The sequence below is a fragment of the Electrona antarctica genome (assembly GCF_951216825.1).
Source record: "Electrona antarctica genome assembly, chromosome: 3".
NCBI lineage: Eukaryota > Metazoa > Chordata > Actinopteri > Myctophiformes > Myctophidae > Electrona > Electrona antarctica.
Window position 1 is genome coordinate 51459773 of NC_136808.1, and position 22336 is coordinate 51482108.

General features: G+C 41.5%; 1 protein-coding gene across 2 annotated transcripts; it reads left to right on the forward strand.

Annotated features, from left to right (window-relative positions):
* Window positions 1-2266: 2266 nt before the first annotated feature.
* kars1 (lysyl-tRNA synthetase 1) lies at window positions 2267-21025 on the forward strand. 2 transcript variants are annotated; one of them, XM_079497492.1, is made up of 15 exons: window positions 2281-2413; window positions 7154-7327; window positions 8055-8199; window positions 8888-9053; window positions 9600-9693; window positions 10359-10545; window positions 11124-11249; window positions 12918-13037; window positions 14913-15075; window positions 15506-15679; window positions 15841-15926; window positions 16063-16148; window positions 18786-18912; window positions 19856-19999; window positions 20364-21025. In XM_079497492.1, exons 2-15 carry the CDS (start codon window positions 7188-7190, stop codon window positions 20445-20447), a joined length of 1842 nt encoding a protein of 613 aa, XP_079353618.1. In that variant the 5' UTR covers window positions 2281-2413; window positions 7154-7187; the 3' UTR covers window positions 20448-21025. The 2 variants fall into 2 exon arrangements, with proteins under 2 accessions (XP_079353619.1, XP_079353618.1); XM_079497493.1 differs by lacking the exon at window positions 7154-7327 and having other exon boundaries at window positions 2267-2413.
* The last annotated feature ends 1311 nt before the right edge of the window (window positions 21026-22336 follow it).

Here is a 22336-nt window from a genome sequence, read left to right on the forward strand (position 1 = left end):
TTTTTTTTGAATAGTTCAACTAGCCAATCTACATTGACACGTTGTGAGCTTGTAGACTGGTCATTTTAACTATTCAATTTTTTTTTAGCAAAATAGTAAAAAAAGGCAAAGAAGTTTAGGGATAAGGGGTTTAGCGCTGACGAAAATGGAGCCCTAGGACTTCAACATTCTCTCTAAGTGATGATTGGCATTCTCTAATGTGAATTAGATGTAATTGCACTTGGGAGAAACCAGTGAGTGACGACTCCAGTCAAATATATTTTAGAAGTGTTATTGAGATTCCGACAATTAAAAATGAATGTGCCTTGAGAAACATTTTAATAGACAACATGTATCTATTACCATTGTTGCCTAATGTGTGTTTAAATCACAGTGAAGATTAGCCCTCTATAAATAATATGATGGAAGCCATAAGATGCATTGAGTGTGCATTCAAAAAACAAAACAAAAAACTGATAAATGTAGTGCTGTACAATTGGTTTGTTTATACTGAAGTATCCATTGCATTCATGTTGTATAATGTATAATGTAGATGCAGCTGATTTATTTTTCTGAAACTGCTATGCAGCTAATATAGTATACAACAGATGTACACTCCTGTGCAAAATCACTTGAATATTAAATCATTTAAAATATTATCACCTTACAGTAATTTAATTACTTTCAAGTTGAACAGCGATATTTGCTCTTCTGTAAAATAAACTAATTTGCAGTTTATATTCAGAGTATTAAAAATGCATACGCCACTGTAGGTCAGTAGCCTAATACCTGAACTCTACTCAATACCCCCCCCCCATACCTATACCGATAATATGTGTTGTAGTTGTAGGTTACAGTATGTGAGTTGTGTAAACATGTTACACTACACACACTTTTTCACACGTTTTTAGAGCTCCATAGTAGACTTACTTGTCAAAAACATCTGCAAACATCTGCAACATGTGCACACAATCCTCTCTGTGATGTGTTGCACATGCACATCACATGAGTGATGTGTTCTGTACAGTAAACATATTGAACATAGCCTAGTCTACTGTATGTTGACTGTGACTGATGTGTTGTTAATGTATGGTGGTGTTGGTGTTGTATGTGAGTGATATGTTCAGTAAACATATTGAACGTGGTTGATGAGTTGTTGGCTGTGAGTGGTTTGTACGTGAGATATGTGTTCAGTAGGCTAAACATGTTGGGAGTGATGTGTTGAACGTGATAGCCTTTAAATTTGAATGAATTTTGATCAAATTGATCTTAAAGTTATCCTAATGGCATCGTTCACCACCGTTGTCATTATAGTAGTGGTGTGGACTTTTTAGTTGGTTCTCAATGTGGACGGTCATTCTGTCCTAAACTAATTTCTCTCTCTCTCTCTCTCTCTCTCTCTCTCTCTCTCTCTCTATATCTCTCTCTCTCTCTCTCTCTGGTCTTTCCCTAAGAAATGTTATGTTTTGAGTGATACAATTTTGAATCATTTGACATTTAGTGATAATGCACAAGGGTGTACTCATTTCTGCAAATTTAGATCTGTTACTTTTTGAATATATATTTTTCTATAGGCATAAAGCCTCTCACTTTTTTCATTATGGAAAGAATTAAGAAATATATATTGTAATTCTATCAATTATTTATGTTGCTTTTTAAAATATCTTCTGTTGCTTTATGTGCCGCTTGAGATGGATTTTCATTTTTACAGTCGAGACCAATGCAGAAATATTATCTAAACAATTGGAAGATTACTTTAAAGTATTTCAAACTATACAATGGACATGAAATATATTTTTGTCCAAGTTTTTCTTCTCATCTCACTCTCACTGGGGTTTGATGCGGAGGTTGGAATTTAGAACCAGGGCAGGTACTGGTGCAGTGGATCATGAGCCGTGGTTCATGAGCCTTTCATTATGTTCTAAAGCAGAAGAATCTCAAAATGTTATAACATGACATAACAGATCAAATCTGAATCATCTTTACATCACAGGTTTACATGTGTAAAGCAGTGGTGAAATTTGTTTTTTGTGCAACTCCATCGTTTTTTTTTTTGCTGTTTTCTTTCTGGCCAATAAAAGTAATTCAAAGAATAATTCATTGTTTTTTCTGCCCTATTATTTCTCTTGTGGTTGTTATTGTTTAGTATTATAATCATTAGACCTATTATTATTATTATTATTATTATTATTATCAATTTAAGAACCATATAATTAAAGCATAGCTTTGGAAATATAAGAATGTGTTGGCTTTTCTTCATGAACGCTAGAGGGCAGTATTACGCCTTTTGCGTCCAGAGTGCCGGAAATCAGAGTTCACGCAGGTTTGTGCACTGCGCAGTGCGCATGCGCGTTGTCCTTTCTGTGCATAGCATCAACAAGATGGCAGACGTTGCAGAGGTGGACCAGGTGGACGGCGAGAAAATCAGCAAAAAGTGAGTAAAATAATATATTTACGTCTAGGATGAGAAATTAATAGAAACGGTATGGCCGTGTTTCGTACAAGTACTTTGCACATATAAGGGCCATCGTTTAAGTGACAATGTTTCACGTTGTTGCATCAGGTCAGAGTGAAGTGTGGGTACCATATGGTTTCATACGCAAGGACTACATATCCCCTAGGGCAGTTCGCCTGAGCGTGTTGGCAATGTAGTTTTGTTCCTCTGTGGTTGTCATTTGCTTTTCGTTATGCGGTGTTACCTTATATACTCTAAGGGTGTTACTGTGTAAAGTAGAACTACAAGATCCTAGATGCATTTCATTAAATACCCCGCCGCCCGCTGTCGACTTTTTAGTCCGACGTCATGTTGTAGTCCTACGTTACGTCCGGGTCCAAGTGGCACCAGCTCCCGTCCGCTTCTCAGTGTAAATAGCTATATCTCTAAACGCGTGAATCTTTTTACAATAACGTTATTTTTCAGAAAGGAAGCCATTGAGGGTTAAAATGGGTCTTAATGCTTCCAACTCGAGTAGAATGAAATGCCCTCTGAGTCCATGACAAAGACAATATGATGTGGAGACAATAAAGACTATTATTATTGAAGGTGGTTTGATTGATTGAAATATTTATTAACAGTTTGCAGAATTACAGTACATTTCAAACACAAACTCAATACAAAGACTGTTAACTGTGAGTGGACGATCCAATTAAGCACCCCCATGTTCAATTCATCAAAACATTTAGAGATGTACAAATAGACACTTCTATATAGTCAAAGAACAGAACAGGAATTCATCATAAGTGCTATGGTAGCAGTCAATTAGCTCAGTACAATATTTCTGGGGCATTATTTAGATTTAGAATGTGTGCAGGGTTGAGTATGTTGAATCTAGCTATATTGCATTAATACGATCTCTAATTAAATAAAATGGCGATATAGCCTAAGATTTAGACTCTCGTAGACGTATTTATCGATTCTGACATCACTCTACGAGAGTCTAAGGGTACTTGCTCCATGGGTTGCTGTCTGAAAAGCTTTGTCTCAGAGTAACTCTTAACGTGTACACGTGCAAAATCTAAGGTGCTTTCCCTGCTGCCCCACTTGTCCGATTAGGGTAGGCTAAGCAATTACAACCCGTACCCCCATAGTTTTCAATAAAGTATTCTAATCCACTCTCTCGGAATCTTGGATTTCCCTCCATTGTAAATCAGCGGTCAGGGTTCTGTTGCGCATTTACAACGGAGGGAAATCCAAGATTCCGAGGCAGAGTGGATTAAAATACTTGTTTTATTGAAAACTACGGGGGTACGGCCGGGTTGTAGTTGCTTAGCCTACCCTAATCGGACAAGTGGGGCAGCAGGGAAAGCACCTTAGATTTTGCAAAGCGTGTACAAATTTCAGTAACTCTGAGGCAAAGCTTTTCAGACAGCAACCCATGGGGCAAGTACCCTTAAGGCCTATTCATAGTCTGGATTTTCGGTGGTGAGGTGACCACCGCTCCGGTGGTGAGCTGACCACCGGAGCTGAAATAACGTTGAGCGGTGGTGAGTAAAAACAGAGAGAAGGGCTGGAGCGGTGGCGGTGGTTTGCTCTTCACCGCGGCTCGTGACGTCATGTTGTAGTTTGGTGGTCACCTCACCACCGAAAATCCAGACTATGTTTAGACTCTCGTAGAGAGTAATGATGTCAGAATCGATAAATACGTCTACGAGAGTCTAAATCTTAGGCTAATGGCGATAGTATTCAGTCTGGGGCAGACAGCCTGTCACAGCCAGATTTGGGAGAGCTTTGTTGTTGCAAGGAAAGCGGTAAAATGAGACTTGTTCTAGTCTCAGATCGGTTCAAATACCGCTCTGACGGAGGGACACAGTATAATTCTATGGCAGGGGTGGGCAACTTTGACGATGGCGAGGGCCAACATATTTCCACACCCACTCCAGAGGGCCACAGTGCATATTACTGTCGTAGCAAAAATAGCCGATCTACAAGTTCAAAACGCGTCGCAATGCGGCGCGTTTTGAACTTGTAGATCAGCATTTTTGCTATATTTGAATTGAAAACCTGAATAATGTTTTGTTATTTTTTTAATTGGAATCCTGAAAGTAACCTTTTTATTGAATTTCAAATGCATTTAGTTATAGTTATGTTAACTTTATGAACTGTTAACATAACTACATTGGACACAAAAAGACGATAACATTGTAATACTAGTCATTAAGTAATTAAAGCGGGTTTGGAATTGTAACAGCTGAAATCAATACTATATCAGTATTCTGATATTAACATGCGGGCCGCATTAAGTGAAGGTGGGGGCCGCATGTGGCCCCCGGGCCGCCAGTTGCCCACCCCTGCTCTATGGGGACACAAAAACGGAACAAACCGTAGGACCAAGGAAGCTTAGAGAAGGAAGTGTCGTCATGGTCACGTGACTGCTGCGGCGCTGCGCCATGACACTTTCATGGGAGCCAAATCTCGCACCAGAAGTTACATGAATATACAAAGCAGTGAATGGAGCAAGCTTGACCAGCTCATAACAAACATTATTTATGAACCATTGAGACCTGTGTCATATAATCGGTTCAGGAATATAAGAGAAGACATATCAGTTTGTTTTCTAATCACTTGCTTTTCGATGTGCACAGACATTTTATTTAAACAGCAGCAGGTATCGTTTCTGTTCCGGGGGTATCGCGAGATTTGGCTGCCAGACAGGAAACGGTGGACAGTCTTGCGATACTTGGCACGTTCAGAAACGTACTTTTTGCTCTTTAGATACCTCTATAAAAAAACACAGTGTACACATCGAAAAGCAACACAGCAGACAATGATGTGTTATGTCTTCTGTTATTTTCCAGAAGCGATTACTTTACAAAAGATCTCAGTCATTCAGAAATAGTGTTTGTTCATGAGCTGGTCACTGAGCTCTCATTGACTCCAGTGCATTCTTCCGGACTTCCTGGTGTAGTTTGGGTTCCATGGTGCGACTAATCTGCCGTCTGGAATTAGCTCTTCGCTAAGTCCCACCCAAGCCCGTTCTTGGCCAATGCCACGTTAGCGACGGTTACTATGTTAGGATCCTGGTCACGCTTTCAATGCTGGTCAAAATGTTTAAGCAGTGTCAATAAATATATTTGCTGTACAGCATGTGTGGACCTCAGAAAGAGGGTTTGTTTTCTTACCTTGTTGTGAGCAAACTAGTCCATTCCATGAATTATTTCGCTCCGTTGTGCAGTTTAATAGTACATATTAGAAATAAAAATAGGCTCTCATTGACTTCCATTGTAACGGGGAAACAGCTCTCAAAGTCACTCTTTTAGAACACTAAGCTGATTCTGACCGTTTATGACATCAGGAAAACTCATGCGGTTATATTTTTAATAAAAAATGTCAAGGTTGTCTTGTTTTTGTTTTGACTTCAGTGTTGCCACATTGTGTGAGAGAAATAAGCCAACCCACCTCCAAAAACAAGCCAACTCTTAAAGCCAAATCAAGAAAAACAAGCCAAAACAAACACAATAATATGACCATATATAATCATAATAAAAAGATTGTATGCATTTATCATTATAAATACTATGTAGGCATTTGTCTGATAATTCATGTTTTGGTAATGTATTACATACACTAATTATTTGCCTTAAGCCAAAAGTAGCGGGAAATAAGCAGACCTGGCAACCCTGACAAGTTTGTGTGGTAAGAAGTTCTGGTTTGCCTACAAAACGATCTGATTGGTCCAAATCTGTACACCCACTTCTGAAGTAGCCTCGGTCTCAGGCCATTGGATGTAAACATTAAACAAATGTATTTGATCTCGTCCACTTGTCGCAAACACCATACACAATTTTGGACGTGTTTGAGGGAGACACTTTAGGAGAAATGTCTGGGACTGCAGCTGGGTGCATCTCAAACAGCATGGCGACTTGTTTACAAACGAGAGTTGGGAACACCAGAACCGCTTCACACCAAAATAGTTACTTTATAAATCTATCAAAAGACGAAAATAAAACGAGTTTTCCTGATGTCATAAACTGATTCATGGAATGGACTAGTTTGCTCATAACAAGGTAAGAAAACAAACCATCTTTCTGAGGTCCACACATGCTGTACAGCAAATATATTTATTGACACTGCTGAAACATTTTGACCAGCATTGAAAGCGTGACCAGGATCCTAACATAGTAACCGTCGCTAACGTGGTATTGGCCAAGAACGGGCTTGGGTGGGACTTAGCGAAGAGTGAATTGCGTGATAGCGAAAATGACGACGGTGACCTTTACCTCCATTTCATATACCTTGAGTAGGACCCGCAGTGGCTCTGGAGGAGGCGCTTAAATACAGAGTAGTTTCACTTGGTTTCGTTTTATTTCACTTTTGAAAGACAAATCCTTCTTCAACCCCTGCAGTTTATTGCTACGAGCCTATTAAAACGCTAGTAGTAGCAGCCTAATAGGCACTTTAATTCTATAACACAGTGGAACAATGATGTGAAGCAGTAATGCTCTTGTGGTCACTTGCATTTGTGCTGTCTTCTTCCAAGTTCCTTGACATAATACCAAGTTGAAATATGGAATGGACGTACAGGTGCTTAATCGGTATAGGCCTCCCGTTTTATATGAATCAGATTCAGTAACGGTTGTTAACCTTTATAAATATAGTCACACGGCACTTTTTTCTTTGCATCTGCCAGAGAGAGCTTTAAGGTTTGTATGTGTTTGCGCATGTCTGTCTCTACAGGTTGCTGTAGCTCACAGCTCAGTAGGGCTTCAGTATGCTGTCTCTGGCCAGGGCTGCCAGTCAGCAGTTGGGCCAAGCCTTTTGGGTCAGGGGACATGGGTTAAAATTCACGCTTCCCTGCTCAGCTTCAGTTCCAACTCAAATTTACGGCAATCGCTGGAGAGGTGACAAAAGGTTGGTGGCTTTTCCATTCCAGTGAGAAAAACATCCAACCTTTTGTCATCAAAGTTCATCCCCGTACCATAGTAACCATACCCTTACATTGTGGCAGTGCATTCCACTTTTTAGTGGCTCGGTATACTCTTCTTGTTTAAGAAACTTAGACGTCATCCAGACAAGCAAAGTGACGTAAAGGAAACCATATCCTGTGTTCACAGCTTCGCCGCTTTCTGAGTCGAAAAAGCCACTATCCGCACTATTTATACTTTTCTTTAAAGACCCGACCGTCTTAAAAGACCATTCTGAGTACCTTATGGCGGGATCCATTGTGTTCTAGGTGAGATGCTACATGTTAACATGCCCAAGACTGCACGCTATTATATATATATACCTATATTATTTATTTGTAACGCAGGTGAGATTTTGAACTACTTTCCTTTGGTGTTCACTGGTGCACTCTTCTATAAGACTTGAATGATGCCAAAGGATTAAGGGTTCATTTAGCTTACATACATTTAATTTCCATTTGTTTCTGCTAACAAAAAAAGTGCACGCTTGGCTTTTAAATTTGGAACCTATACCCACCACAGCAGTAGAATGTATTCGAAAAATATGGAAAATAAATGTCAGTATATTGAGTCAGTGATTTGTGACTGAGTAAATGTCATTAAATTAGAGTTCCTACTTTAGCAGACAAGTTTGTAAACTCATTTGCACTCTTCTGTTTGTACCTTGCCGTCAGTGAGCAGAAGAGGCGAATGAAAGCTGAGAAGGTGGCTGAGAAGAAGGACGCCAGAATTAAAGAACAGGTGGAGCAGAAGAAGGAATGTAGTAACACAGGAGATCAGGATGACCTCGGGGTGGACGAGGAGACGCTGGACCCTAACGTGAGTTTAGAATCTCTGCACTTTTACACCTTTTCAATTAATTCTGTCACCTCACTTTAAACCATTTTGGGGCGGGAACCCCTTATGGTGTTTTAAACATTATTAACGTCATGATTTAGCTATTGAAAAATAGCAGATCTACAAGCTCATAGCGCGCCACAAGCTTGTAGGTCTGCTATTTTTGAAAAATCGTTAAAATGTGGCGCAAATCATTGAATATATATTTCAGAGACGCCTTTATTTTATATTTTTTATAGAGGGACAGACAGTAGGCTGACAGGAAATGGGGGGGTTACATGCAGTAAAGGCCGTCGGGATCGGGAGTCGAACCCGCGGCACACTGGATTACCAGCCAAGGTGCCTGGACCATTAAGCCATGGCCCATGCCAGAGCCAACATTTTTAACTAAAATATTGGCTTCTGGGGGGGTCCCTGGAACTACATATTTTGAGATGGGGGTCCGTGGCCCAATAGAGATAATTCTGGGGGTCCTTGACATGAAAAAGGTTGAGCACCACTGACATAGAAACATGAGGTTTTTCAGAAAAATGTTAGGATTTAGAAGCCTTTTTTTTAATCGACCTCAGTCCAAAATGGGTTAAACCAGCCAAAAAGTGCTACCTGTCAGTGTCAACCCATGATTCTCTTTCTGTGATGATAATTTGCTAATGTTTTCCATGTAATGCAGCAATACTTCAAGATCCGCAGCCAGGCCATCCAAGCTCTGAAGGGCACAGTAGAGGACCCTTACCCGCATAAATATCACGTGGATTCATCGCTCACAGACTTCATTGAGAAATACAACTATCTACAGCCTGGAGACCAGCTAACAGATGTTGTTCTCAACGTCTCAGGTACTTGGATCTCATTACAACATTTTTACACATTCTGGGCGGGAACCCCTTTTGGTGTTAGCATTATGTTATGCTTTAGCTATTGAAAAATAGCAGATATACAAGCTCATAGCGCGGCACTCGAGCTTGTAGGTCTGCTATTTAAAAAAGAAAAAAAAAACGACTGGCAGAAACATAGCTTTTTCAGAAAACTGTCATGATATAGAAGACATTTAGAATCTGATCTCAGGTCAAAATGGGTTAAGGATCTACAAGCTCATAGTGCGCCACTCGGTGGCGCGCTACGAGCTTGTAGGTCTGCTATTTTTGAAAAATCGTAAAAATGCGGCACAAATCTTTGAATATATATTCTTTCAGAAGACTTTTTTTTTTTTTTTCTCCACGTCAGGCCTAAATGGGTTAACATTGAGTGACTTCAATTTCTTCCAGCGGTGAAATGTCCCTTTAATAAATTAAATTGCGAATGAAATGATCTCTCAAATGTCCTGTTGAGGACCACCTTTTTATTCAGTCATTAAGTTTTCACATTACCCATATGATTGTCAGGCCGGATCCATGCCAAGAGGGAATCTGGTGCTAAGCTGCTGTTCTATGACTTGCGAGGGGAAGGTGTCAAGCTGCAAGTTATGGCAACCTCAAGGTATTGAAGGATACTTATTATTATCAATTATTCTTTTAAGGATACTTCTGAACAAGAGCAGAAATTATATAACTGTCTTTACATAAGAGAAAGTATTGTAAATCCATTTGCCATTGTTCTTCAAGTGAATAGCTTTATTCTTTTTTTTTTAAATAATTTTTATCCCACGATTTTGCAACCCAGTTTTTTCACCCAGTGCCAATTATCTAATGTAATCCTGGGCGCTACACTTCCTCTGCCAACCTGGGGGGGGCAGCGGACTTCTATGCATAAGCAGTCCAAGCTGCTTCTTTTCACCTGACGGGGAGTTTCCCTGGTCGGACGTATCGCGTGGAAGGAACACGTTATTCCGACCAGTTCCTTTCCCCTCCATCAGGTGCCCCGGCTGGCCAGGGGGAGGTAGTTTTAGAGACCAGGATTACTGCATGTTTTTGTGAGGGTACCTACCCTAGGGGACACGGGGAGAACATGTGAGGGTACCTACCCTAGGGGACACGGGGAGAACATGTGAGGTTACCTACCCTAGGGGACACGGGGAGAACATGTGAGGGTACCTACCCTAGGGGACACGGGGAGAACATGTGAGGGTACCTACCCTAGGGGACACGGGGAGAACATGCAAATAGCTTTATTCTTGTGCGGTTGTCCACCTCTCTCCCTGCCAGGCACTACAAGTCTGAGGAGGCCTTTGAAGCCATCAACAACAAGCTGCGTCGTGGTGACATCGTGGGTGTCCGTGGTAACCCAGGGAAAACCAAGAAAGGAGAGTTGAGCATCATTCCTACAGAGATGACTCTACTGTCACCCTGTCTGCACATGTTGCCACATCTTCACTTTGGTCTCAAAGACAAGGTAAAGGCTTAACACACACACTTTTTTTATTCTTAATAAAAAAATACATTGTTTCACTTTAATATTAAATTAACTAATCACCCAAAGTAGACACACCTTACTAGCTTATATTAGCTTACTTTTTGTCATTTGATGTCTAAAAAAATAAACAAAAAATAAATGGTGATGTCAGCCAAGACATTTTGCACTGTATTTTGGGCGGGAACCCCTTTTGGTGTTAGCATTATGTTATGCTTTAGCTGTTGAAAAATAGCAGATCTACAAGCTCATACGAGCTTGTACAGTAGGTCTGCTATTTTTGAAAAATCGAAGAACGACTGACATAGAAACATAGCTTTTTCAGAAAACTCAGGATGTAGAAGACATTTTTAGAATCTGATCTCAGGTCAAAATGGGTTATAAAAAATCACATGGGTCAATAAAACGATAGCATACATTCTAATAATTAATTTTGGTAACCCTAAAACCCCTTGAGTGGCACAAAACAACGTCACTGGTCACGAGCATACATGTTCTACACGAAGCTACACGTCACTTTCAAGCAACTTCTCACCGGCATGTCTTCTTTCTGTCCAAAGGAGACCAGGTTCCGTCAGCGCTACCTGGATCTGATTCTCAACGACTACGTGAGACAGAAGTTTATAACACGCTCCAAAGTCATCACCTACCTGCGCAGCTTCCTGGACCAGATGGGATTCCTGGAGGTGATTGTCAATTATTATTATTATTCTTTATTTAGGGAAGTAGCTGAGCACAGGTGCTCATTTTCAGCAACGCCCTGCACATAGAAACACACAGACACACACACATTAAAACCTGGAAGCTGACCAGTACAACCACAGTCTTATACTGTTGGCCACTAAGCAGCTCCAGGGGGAGCAGTTGGGGGTTCAGTGCCTTGCTCAAGGGCACTTCAGCGGTGTTGGGTGAGTGAAAAAGAAGAGGGGAGGGACGCAAACTAAAGTGCACAATATGTAACTAAGGTCATATTCACACCAGAAACCTTGAGTGCCCTGAAAGGCGCCTTGTAAATAAAGATTTAAAAAAGTATTATTATTATTATTATTAGAAGGTTTTACTGCGAATAAAACAAATCCTGCTGCACATTGTCGTAAAAGTGCGCTTCGTTTGGCAGGTGTGAAGCCTCATTCGAATCCTAATGCGCACCAAAGAACCGCATTCTACTCCACCAAAAAACTGGTGTTTTGCTTCGCTTCAAAACACAGCAGACAGAGTGCGGATCACTGCTGGTGTGAATGCGAAAGCATTAAACTGGGAGTGAATGTACCAACGTGGGATGAAGAAGTTGATATTTGGCACACGAGAAGGAAGGAAAAGGTATTATTACACAGCGACGCGTGAAGATGTCAAGTGGACACACGTGGTCTAATGAAGAGATAGAAGCCCTTATTGCAATATGGGCCTATCATAGGCTTATATGTGTGTGTAACCTTTGCTCGTGTGTATAACCCATTGTTTGTGTGTGTAACCTTCAGCATAAGCGGCTTGTGCTAAAGGTTACACACACAAACAATGCAGTGTGCAGGATACATAGCAAGAGAACGGAGGCGATTCCGTCGAACAATGTTGCAGGTTGCATAAAGTGTTTGCACTCGTAGTACAGACCTGGAGCGGGAATCCTGACGGGCGGCTCCGCTGATCTGGAGTCAGATAAAAGTGGTGTGTGTGTGTGTGTGTGTGTGTGTGTGTAGGCTACTCCTATGGTGTGTAGGCTACTCCTATTAACTTACCAGGCTACCAGGTTTATTTAATGTATGTAGTCTTTAGTAGGCTAGCCGCTACTTTATAAAACAAGTTGGTAAAGTTGTAGACATCCGTTATTACACACACACGCGCACACACACACACACACACACTGCAACCATGTTACCATCACTTTACATCCTAAAGTCCTAACTATTCCTCAAACTATATATATTTTTTGAACACATAGCCTATATATTTCACTGTGTAGTTTATGAATTGAGCACATTGATAAAGGTCCCTGCTACGTTTACAATTGCTGCGAATGACAGCACAGTGAGAAGGCAAACGCAGCAAATTAAATATGCAGAATGGCTCAACTTCTCCGCCCATTCGCATCGAGTCTACCGAAGAATTAGGTGTGAATGTGACCTAAATGACTTATTTACTGCCAGGATGGTTTTAGTCTGTCCCTTTCCTGCCGAGGTCTTTTCAGCTGGATATTTTATTTTAAAGACCAACAACTCATTGGCCTACAACTGGAAGTAAAAGTCATTAAGTCATGAAATGTATTGTGAGAGTGCCCATGAAATGTATGGGAAAGAGCATGCATTGTAATTTTTACTACTTTAAGTCTACCTTGCTTAAATGCATTGTTTTGATTTCAGATTGAGACGCCAATGATGAACCTTATCCCTGGTGGTGCAGTGGCCAAGCCTTTTGTTACTTATCACAACGACCTGGACATGAACCTCTACATGAGAATAGCACCTGAGCTCTACCACAAGGTAATGACATGAACCTCTACATGAGAATAGCACCTGAGCTCTACCACAAGGTAATGACATGAACCTCTACATGAGAATAGCACCTGAGCTCTACCACAAGGTAATGACATGAACCTCTACATGAGAATAGCACCTGAGCTCTACCACAAGGTAATGACATGAACCTCTACATGAGAATAGCACCTGAGCTCTACCACAAGGTAATGACATGAACCTCTACATGAGAATAGCACCTGAGCTCTACCACAAGGTAATGACATGAACCTCTACATGAGAATAGCCCCTGAGCTCTACCACAAGGTAATGACATGAACCTCTACATGAGAATAGCCCCTGAGCTCTACCACAAGGTAATGACATGAACCTCTACATGAGAATAGCCCCTGAGCTCTACCACAAGGTAATGACATGAACCTCTACATGAGAATAGCACCTGAGCTCTACCACAAGGTAATGACATGAACCTCTACATGAGAATAGCACCTGAGCTCTACCACAAGGTAATGACATGAACCTCTACATGAGAATAGCACCTGAGCTCTACCACAAGGTAATGACATGAACCTCTACATGAGAATAGCACCTGAGCTCTACCACAAGGTAATGACATGAACCTCTACATGAGAATAGCACCTGAGCTCTACCACAAGGTAATGACATGAACCTCTACATGAGAATAGCACCTGAGCTCTACCACAAGGTAATGACATGAACCTCTACATGAGAATAGCACCTGAGCTCTACCACAAGGTAATGACATGAACCTCTACATGAGAATAGCACCTGAGCTCTACCACAAGGTAATGACATGAACCTCTACATGAGAATAGCACCTGAGCTCTACCACAAGGTAATGACATGAACCTCTACATGAGAATAGCACATGAGCTCTACCACAAGGTAATGAACCTCTACATGAGAATAGCCCCTGAGCTCTACCACAAGGTAATGACATGAACCTCTACATGAGAATAGCACCTGAGCTCTACCACAAGGTAATGAACCTCTACATGAGAATAGCCCCTGAGCTCTACCACAAGGTAATGATTTCAGGATGAATCCTAGTACATAATCAAAGTGCACTGTTGATGTGGCGAGTACGTCCTTTTGGCAGTCTAACAATCTGTTGATGTGGCGAGTACGTCCTTTTGGCAGTCTAACAATCTGTTGATGTGGCGAGTTTGTCCTTTTGGCAGTCTAACAATCTGCATAGAAACCTCCTGAGTTGTAATTCAAAAATCACACCCGGTTGAACTGAGTGGTGTAAGGTCTTATATAGCCTGTCTGACGTAATGAAATCATGTCTGACGTAATGAAATCACACCCGGGTGAACAGGGTGAACATAGCAACCATGCTCATTTTTTCTGCACAGACTAACAAAGCCAGTTGAAATCACACCCGGGTGAACAGGGTGAACATAGCAACCATGCTCATTTTTTCTGCACTAACAAAGCCAGTTGTAGGAGTGGTTTACACCACTCAAAAATAAAAAAAGTTAACGAGGATGCCAAAATGTTGCTCAAATACATATCAGTTTGGTCGTATTAGATTGAGTTTGGTAGTATTGGTAAATTAAATAAAGGTGTCAGATACTAAGTATTTCCTAAACTCTGTCATTGCATCATTTGTTGGGGCATCACCCTCACAGGGAACTTTCAAGATTTTCAGGAAAAAAAATTAATGTTCCAAAATACCCTATCTATCTACAAAGCAATACAACATGTACAGTATGTCACGGGTGAGCTTTTAGATATTAGCTATTTTTGCTATTCACCGTACGACAAAGTATGTAGGGCTTAATTAAGTGGTTAAAAATAACTTGCTGTCCAAATACTCGCGGAGCTCACGGCGTACCATTTTTCTTTTCTCCCCAGATGCTGGTGGTTGGCGGTTTAGACAGAGTGTATGAGATTGGCCGTCAATTCAGGAATGAAGGCATTGATCTCACTCATAACCCAGAGTTCACCACCTGTGAATTCTACATGGCCTTTGCAGATTACCACGACTTGATGGAAATCACAGAGAAACTTCTGTCGGGTAAGCAAAGGCAACTCATTAGTTTTATTTTTATCGGACCATGCACAAGTAAGTCAGTCAAAATACATGATCAATACATGATACAAATCAAAATACATGATAAGAAATACTTGATACAAATCAAAATGCACAAAATACATTAACCCATTTTGGGTGGGAACCCCTTCAGGTGTTAGCATTATGTTATGCTTTAGCTATTGAAAAATAGCAGATCTACAAGCTCATAGCGCACCACCGAGTGGCACGCTACGAGCTTGTAGGTCTGCTATTTTTTTTAAATCGAAGAACGACTGACATAGAAACATAGCTTTTTCAGAAAACTGTCAGGATTTAGAAGACATTTTTAGAATCTGATCTCAGGTCTCAAAGAAAACAATCCTTGTTATATACTGTTTTATATCAAGCTCTGTGGTTGTTTACCTGTCTTCAGGAATGGTGAAGCACATCACTGGGGGGTACAAGGTCACGTATCATCCCGATGGTCCAGAGGGACAGGCTTATGAGATCGACTTCACTCCACCGTTCAGAAGAGTGAGCATGACACATGACCTCGAGAAGGAAATGGGCGTTAAGTTTCCTCCTGCTGACACCTATGACAGTGACGGTAAATCAGAATTGAAATTTACAGTGTTTTTCTTTTTTGTTCCAAATTGCCAGTAATATTTTACTGTTCGCCTCATATTTCATTGCATAAAAATGAATACACACCGTTTCTTCAATCAGCCACAGACTTTATGTTAACAAGTTCTGTTTGTTCCTCCTCAGAGACTCGTAAGTTCTTTGATGACTTGTGTGCCTCAAAAGGAGTGGAATGTCCTCCTCCCAGAACTACTGCCCGCCTCCTCGACAAGGTGCTCAATCAATCAATACCATCTGATCTGGACTTAATTATTGCTTAATCAATACCATCTGATCTGGACTTAATTATTCCGTAGTTATTCCTTAACTTGCATACTCACAAAGATAATCTGATCTGTTTTGCTGCAGTTGGTGGGAGATTTCCTCGAAGTCACGTGTATCAGCCCCACATTTATCTGTGACCATCCTCAAATCATGAGCCCTCTTGCAAAATGGTGAGATACCTTTAACGTGAACCTAGTTTTATGCAGAGCAGAGTTTCAATACTGTTCAAAGTAGGAGTCATTGTATCACAGGATAGCATGGTGGGGCGACTGTGGCTCAGGAGGTAGAGCAGGTCGTCCACTGATCCATGGGTTGGCGGTTCGAATCTCGGCTCCTCATGTCTACATGTCGAAGTGTCCTTGGGCAATACACTGAACCCCAAATTGCTCCCGATGTGCTGGTTGGTACCTTGCATGGCTTCCGCCGCAATCGGTGTATGAATGTGTGTGTGTGAATGGGTGAATGTAATGCACAATCTATGTAAAGCGCCTTGGATAAAGACGATATATAAATGCACCATTTACCATTTAGCAGATCCAACGTTGATCTGCTCCTTTCCCCAATATATCAAAAGAATAGTGTGAATACTTCCATGGCCTTACTAAAGGATAAACTATCCGTCTTCTCTCGATCTCTGTCATTTCGCACACATGTTGACATCGGAATGTAAACAAGAAGAGCTGTGTGTGTCACACCAAAAGTGACACTTATTGAATGCGGTACATTAGAATCATTCCGCAATCACCACAGACTCCAAAGCATAATGGGTACCATTATGATTTTTGTGTAACACTGAGACATGACGATGATGCTGGCAGCCTTTCACGTCTCTGTTGATAGAGCTCATTCATTCAAGAAACAGCTGAAATGTGTCACATGGATTCTTTTTCCTTTGTGGCAACAGAATAAAACGGGGAAATATAGGTCTTGAATGTAACTAGTAGCGCCATTGTTTCTGGAAAAGGTAACGGATTACTCTAATTGCAAACTAACTCGTTAGGTTACTCCCTTACCCCAAAAAAGTATTCCCGTTATATAACGCTGTTATTTCTAACGCCGTTACCACCAACACTGCTTGTAATTAGTCAACACTAGTTGTATTTCTAAATCTACTTGCAGGGTGTAGATAGACGTGTAGTATGTGACACCAGAGCTCGTAACGGGGCTTGCTTCTTGGACATTTTGACGAGTGCTTGGCTGTAATGCAGCAGAATGTCAGGATTCTCAGGCCTCATTCACACGTACCAAACACCAATCAAGCAATGTTTGGTCGTTTTTTTTGGGCTTCGTACACACATAAAGAACAACTGTGCTGTGCTCTGCCTGTGTTTCATGGCCGCCCCAATGCATTTCCAATGGAAGACACGTGGTTTGACCAAACACTTGTGTTTGATTGCCCCCCTCCCCCCATCACACACAACTGTTTGGTCAAACCACGTGACTTCCATTGGAAAAGCATTGAGGCGGCCATGAAACATGGACAGCACAGAGCATGTTCATCTGTGTGTGTACAAAGCCTTGGGCCACCACAATGCTTTTCCAATGGGAGTCACATGGTTTGATCAAACATTTGTGTTTGATTGCTGATTGCTCCCCTTTCATCAAACAAAAATGTTTGGTCAAACCATGTGACTCCCATTGAAAAGGAATTGGAGCAGCAATCAAACAGCAATCAGACATCACACACGGACCGAACATTTGTTGTGTAGGTGTGTACGAAGCCTCGGGAAGTAAATTCCTGTCCCAGTGGCCCCAGCTCTTGGTACGCAAAAGCACCTCCATGCCTTTGATCTGCTGCACCAGCATGCATTTTGACGACGCATGCGCACTGGCGCACCACTTACCGCATGGGCACTGGCGCACCACTTACCGCATGGGCACTGGCGCACCACTTACCGCATGGGCACTGGCGCACCACTTACCGTATGGGCACTGGCGCACCACTTACCGCATGGGCACTGGCGCACCACTTACCGCATGGGCACTGGCGCACCACTTACCGCATGGGCACTGGCGCACCACTTACCGTATGGGCACTGGCGCACCACTTACCGTATGGGCACTGGCGCACCACTTACCGTATGGGCACTGGCGCACCACTTACCGTATGGGCACTGGCGCACCACTTACCGCATGGGCACTGGCGCACCACTTACCGCATGGGCACTGGCGCACCACTTACCGCATGGGCACTGGCGCACCACTTACCGTATGGGCACTGGCGCACCACTTACCGTATGGGCACTGGTGCACCACTTACCGCATGGGCACTGGCGCACCACTTACCGTATGTGCACCACTTACCGTATGGGCACCACTTACCGTATGGGCACCCCTGGTTAGAGATAAATATATGTATCGTTGCTGTCGGGCGGAAACTTTGTATGTCTCTAGTCTAAAACCATTACTTTTAAGGAAATCGAAAAAATAACCTGTGTTATGTAGTTATTAATTTGTCACAAGCTCGTTTTATTGGTTAAATATTTATAAAACCCACAAAGAGACTTAACCGTTGCTGCAATCACGTCATTATAATCAAAACTGTATAAACTGTTTACACGTCACATTGCAATGCGCTGTGAGCTTGTAGATCGGCTATTTGTGCTACTTTTGCATGAAATTATATAATATACACAATGACAAAGTATAAAATAGGGAATTTGTTTATGAAAAATAAATGTAAAATATGGCGATACAAGGATTCTGCGCATTAGCGTAATTGTGTAAAGTCCTTGAATTGCAAATGTGGCTCCTGTTAAAAATCTCAGCTGATATTGGTGTACAAACAACATTCTCTCTCCCTACAGGCACAGAACTCACAAAGGCCTGACTGAGCGTTTTGAACTCTTTGTGATGAAGAAGGAGATCTGCAATGCCTACACAGAGTTGAACGATCCCGTGAGGCAGAGAGAGCTCTTTGAACAGCAGGCCATGGTCTGTATGACAGTAAACTGACACTTGATCTTGCAAAAGGATCTTGAATGTGATCCATGCTATTATATCTAAGGCTTTAACTAGCAATCCATTAAATCAATCTGATTATTCAATTGTTTACTTTTTGATTCATCTGATAATCTTGTAATGGCCAAATATTCTAATAGATTTTTTTTTAAATAATTGACTTAATTGATTAGTCTGATTAACCACTTATGCCGTATTTAATTGTACATCATGTAAAGATTGTGAAAATTGCAGATCTACAAACACATCTACAAGCTACATGTTGTGAGCTTGTAGATTGTCAAGTCAAGTTTGTAATCACTTACTGTTGCACTGTTAATTATATCATGTATTTGTAATGTGAAACTATTTCTCCCATATCTACATCAATCTCAGATGTCATACCTCCTATCCTAACCTGACTCTGCCAGATGCGGCTAGCCTGGCTAATAAGCCAGACTCAAATCACACTGTCGTGTGGTATTTGAGTCTGGAGATGCTGTGTATGGATCTTGTTTCCCGGGGGGCGGGTTCAAACATTTTCTCTTTGACGCAATTGGTCAGAGCTACTGTCAGTCAAAGGTCTCAAGCATTGAACGTCACTGTACCAAAGCCCACCCATATAGCATACCGTGTCCCGATTGGCCACACCAGTTCTCTGGTGTAGGAAATGGGTGTACAATTGAGCCTCTCCAGACCGTAATCCGCCGGCAGGCAATTTTTTTTTGCCAACGGCTGATTCGGTCTGGCTTATTAGCCAGGCTAAGATGGGGCAGCAGAAAGTACACTGGGTTCCCCCCTCTGTACTCTCTCCTGCCCCATCTGGCGGAGTCAGGTTACTCCTATCCCTCTTGTCATCCAATCGCAAAACACAAAAAATTCCAAGTGGATGTTATTTGACCCTCTAAAGTCTAAAGAGATGTATTTTTCTTTCCAGGCCAAAGCTGAGGGTGATGACGAGTCTATGTCCATTGATGAGACCTTCTGCACAGCACTAGAATATGGTCTGCCACCAACTGCTGGTTGGGGTTTGGGCATTGATCGTCTCACCATGTTCCTCACAGACTCTAACAACATCAAGGTAAAATTGTTAATACAGAACAAACACATGGTAATCTTATTGGAAAGATGATGATGATGCATGCAACATCCTCGAGCAATTTTGATCAGAACCGTTAAGGCACGAGCCATACATAGGTTGCAGAAAAATGGCGCGCGCGCGTGTGTGTGTGTGTGTGTGTGTGTGTGTGTGTGTGTGTGTGTGTGTGTGTGTGTGTGTGTGTGTGTGTGTGTGTGCGTGTGCGCGCGTGCACGTGCGCGTGCACGTGCACGTGCCCCAAGGGAGACTTAATTGCCCCACATTGGCCGTTCGGTCTGTTTGTTTGTTTTTCAACCAGGGTCGCCCACACACTCTGCGTCCCTTAATTATCTTATTGGTTTCACAGGAGGTGCTGCTCTTCCCAGCCATGAAGCCTGATGACCAACAGAACAAGGCACCCACAGAGGGCAGTCAGGGCACCTCTGTGTAAAAGGCAGAACTCTCTGGCCTCGGCAGGAGTTAGGGACTCAACTGCTATGCGTGTTTCAGTGGAGTTCACTGATTTGTTTGTTATGGTATGCTCTTAGCTGGGGGGATTTAAAGAAAAACCCTGCTTGTCTCAGAATGATCTGAGTGAATGCCTGTAATCAATGTTGGGCTCTTTTGTATTTCTGATGCACATGATCATATGTTATCCTTGTTATATGAGTGTTCTGACATTTTATCCATAGTCTGGTTCAGATAGTTAATACCTAATCTGAAGGCGTTGTCCCACTCTTGCATTCAGACCCAGAGGAATGTATTTGAATACACTCTTTATATAATATTTGATAAATCATTATAGATAATTATTTACAATGGTTTAGATATGCTGTAACTCTTACCAGATACACAGTTTCAAGTATACACCTTATTTGCTAATTAAGGAGGGTAACCTATCTATTCAATTGCTGTTTTCTCCAGGTCTGGTTATTTCACTTTCTTTTTCATGGATTTTCAAAATGTGCAGTAATGTTTCACTCCTCTGCCAAGAACTTTCAATGTGGATAATAAAAATGTTCAGAATAATTGTATTCTCTGATAATATATAAGGGGAACCCCTTTTGGTGTTTTAAACATTATGTTATAAATTTAGCAGAAAAATAGATCTACAAGCTTGTACGTCTGCTATTTTTGAAAATGAGGCACAAATCTTTGAATATATATAAAAAAGAAATCAGCGCAAACGTTTTTAACTCAAATCTTTGCTTCTGGGGGTCCCTGGAACTACATATATTCAGATAACTAAAGTGCCAGCCCACCACTGTGGAGGTTGTTTGTTCGAATCCACTGTGGTGCACCTAGCTTTGTCGAGCGTCTACATATTTGCCCGTATTTGGGGTTGGAAAGCTGGATGTGGAGGGTGATATTTCTCCAGTCAGTGGGGCGGCACCTGGATGTGGAGGGTGATGTTTCTCTCCAGGCAGTGGGGTGGCACCTGTCAGCAGGGAGTGGTGGAGTAGGATGAAGGTTCTAGGTTCTACGTCGTCCTGGTGTGTGGGGGGGGGGGGGCTCCTCACTGGCCGGTGAGTCAGTAGGATACAACAGCCAAGCGGATATACAGTTGCGGGGAGGAATTTGATTGATTGAAATATTTATTAACAGTTTGCAGAATTACAGTACATTTCAAGCACAAACTCAATACAAAGACTTAACTGTGAGTGGACGACCCAATTAAGCATTACACTTGTTTACAAGAGGTCCACCATGTTCAATTCATCAAAACATTTAGTCAAAGAACAGGAATTCATCATAAAGGAGGTAAAAATCAATTGACAATTTGCATCAATTGACATTTACTGAATTTGGGGGGGGGGGGGGGGGGGGGAAGCAACACAAATAAAATAAACTGAATGCTTGGGTTATTTGCATTGTGTACCAAGACAGTACATTCACATCTAACTCATGTTACCTGCTAGATGTTGAGTCGACAGATGGCTGATTTGATTAATTTATTCTGATAAGTGGCAACATGATGCATTTTAATTCAAGTAGATTAATTACATGAAAAGTTTGAAAGTACCGGGTAGATTAATTACATAGTTTGAAACGGAACGGGCCATGTAAACTTTCAAAACGAACTCCAGATAAAATGCCAAAAGTGGACAAACATTAACATATTTATTCCTTCGAATTCCTGATACAGATCATTATTACACTTGGTATTTCAACCCTAATGCAAAATCCCTTCAAGCCTTTTCTTTGACTTGAGAATAGCTCTACAACACTGATATTATGGACCCTGAGTCTGAAATAAAGATTGAATTAACTATTTAACGGCTGTCAATTTGATTGACGACAACATACTGAATGATTGAATAAGGCAGTAGTATTAATTTA

Excerpts from the sequence above, each read along its gene's own strand:
- kars1 (XM_079497492.1), top strand. The coding sequence starts at position 7,188 with ATGCTGTCTCTGGCCAGGGCTGCCAGTCAGCAGTTGGGCCAAGCCTTT. Across the intron at positions 15,927-16,062 it reads CTGCCCGCCTCCTCGACAAG|TTGGTGGGAGATTTCCTCGA; the intron begins GTGCTCAATCAA and ends GTTTTGCTGCAG. Across the intron at positions 16,149-18,785 it reads ATGAGCCCTCTTGCAAAATG|GCACAGAACTCACAAAGGCC; the intron begins GTGAGATACCTT and ends CTCTCCCTACAG.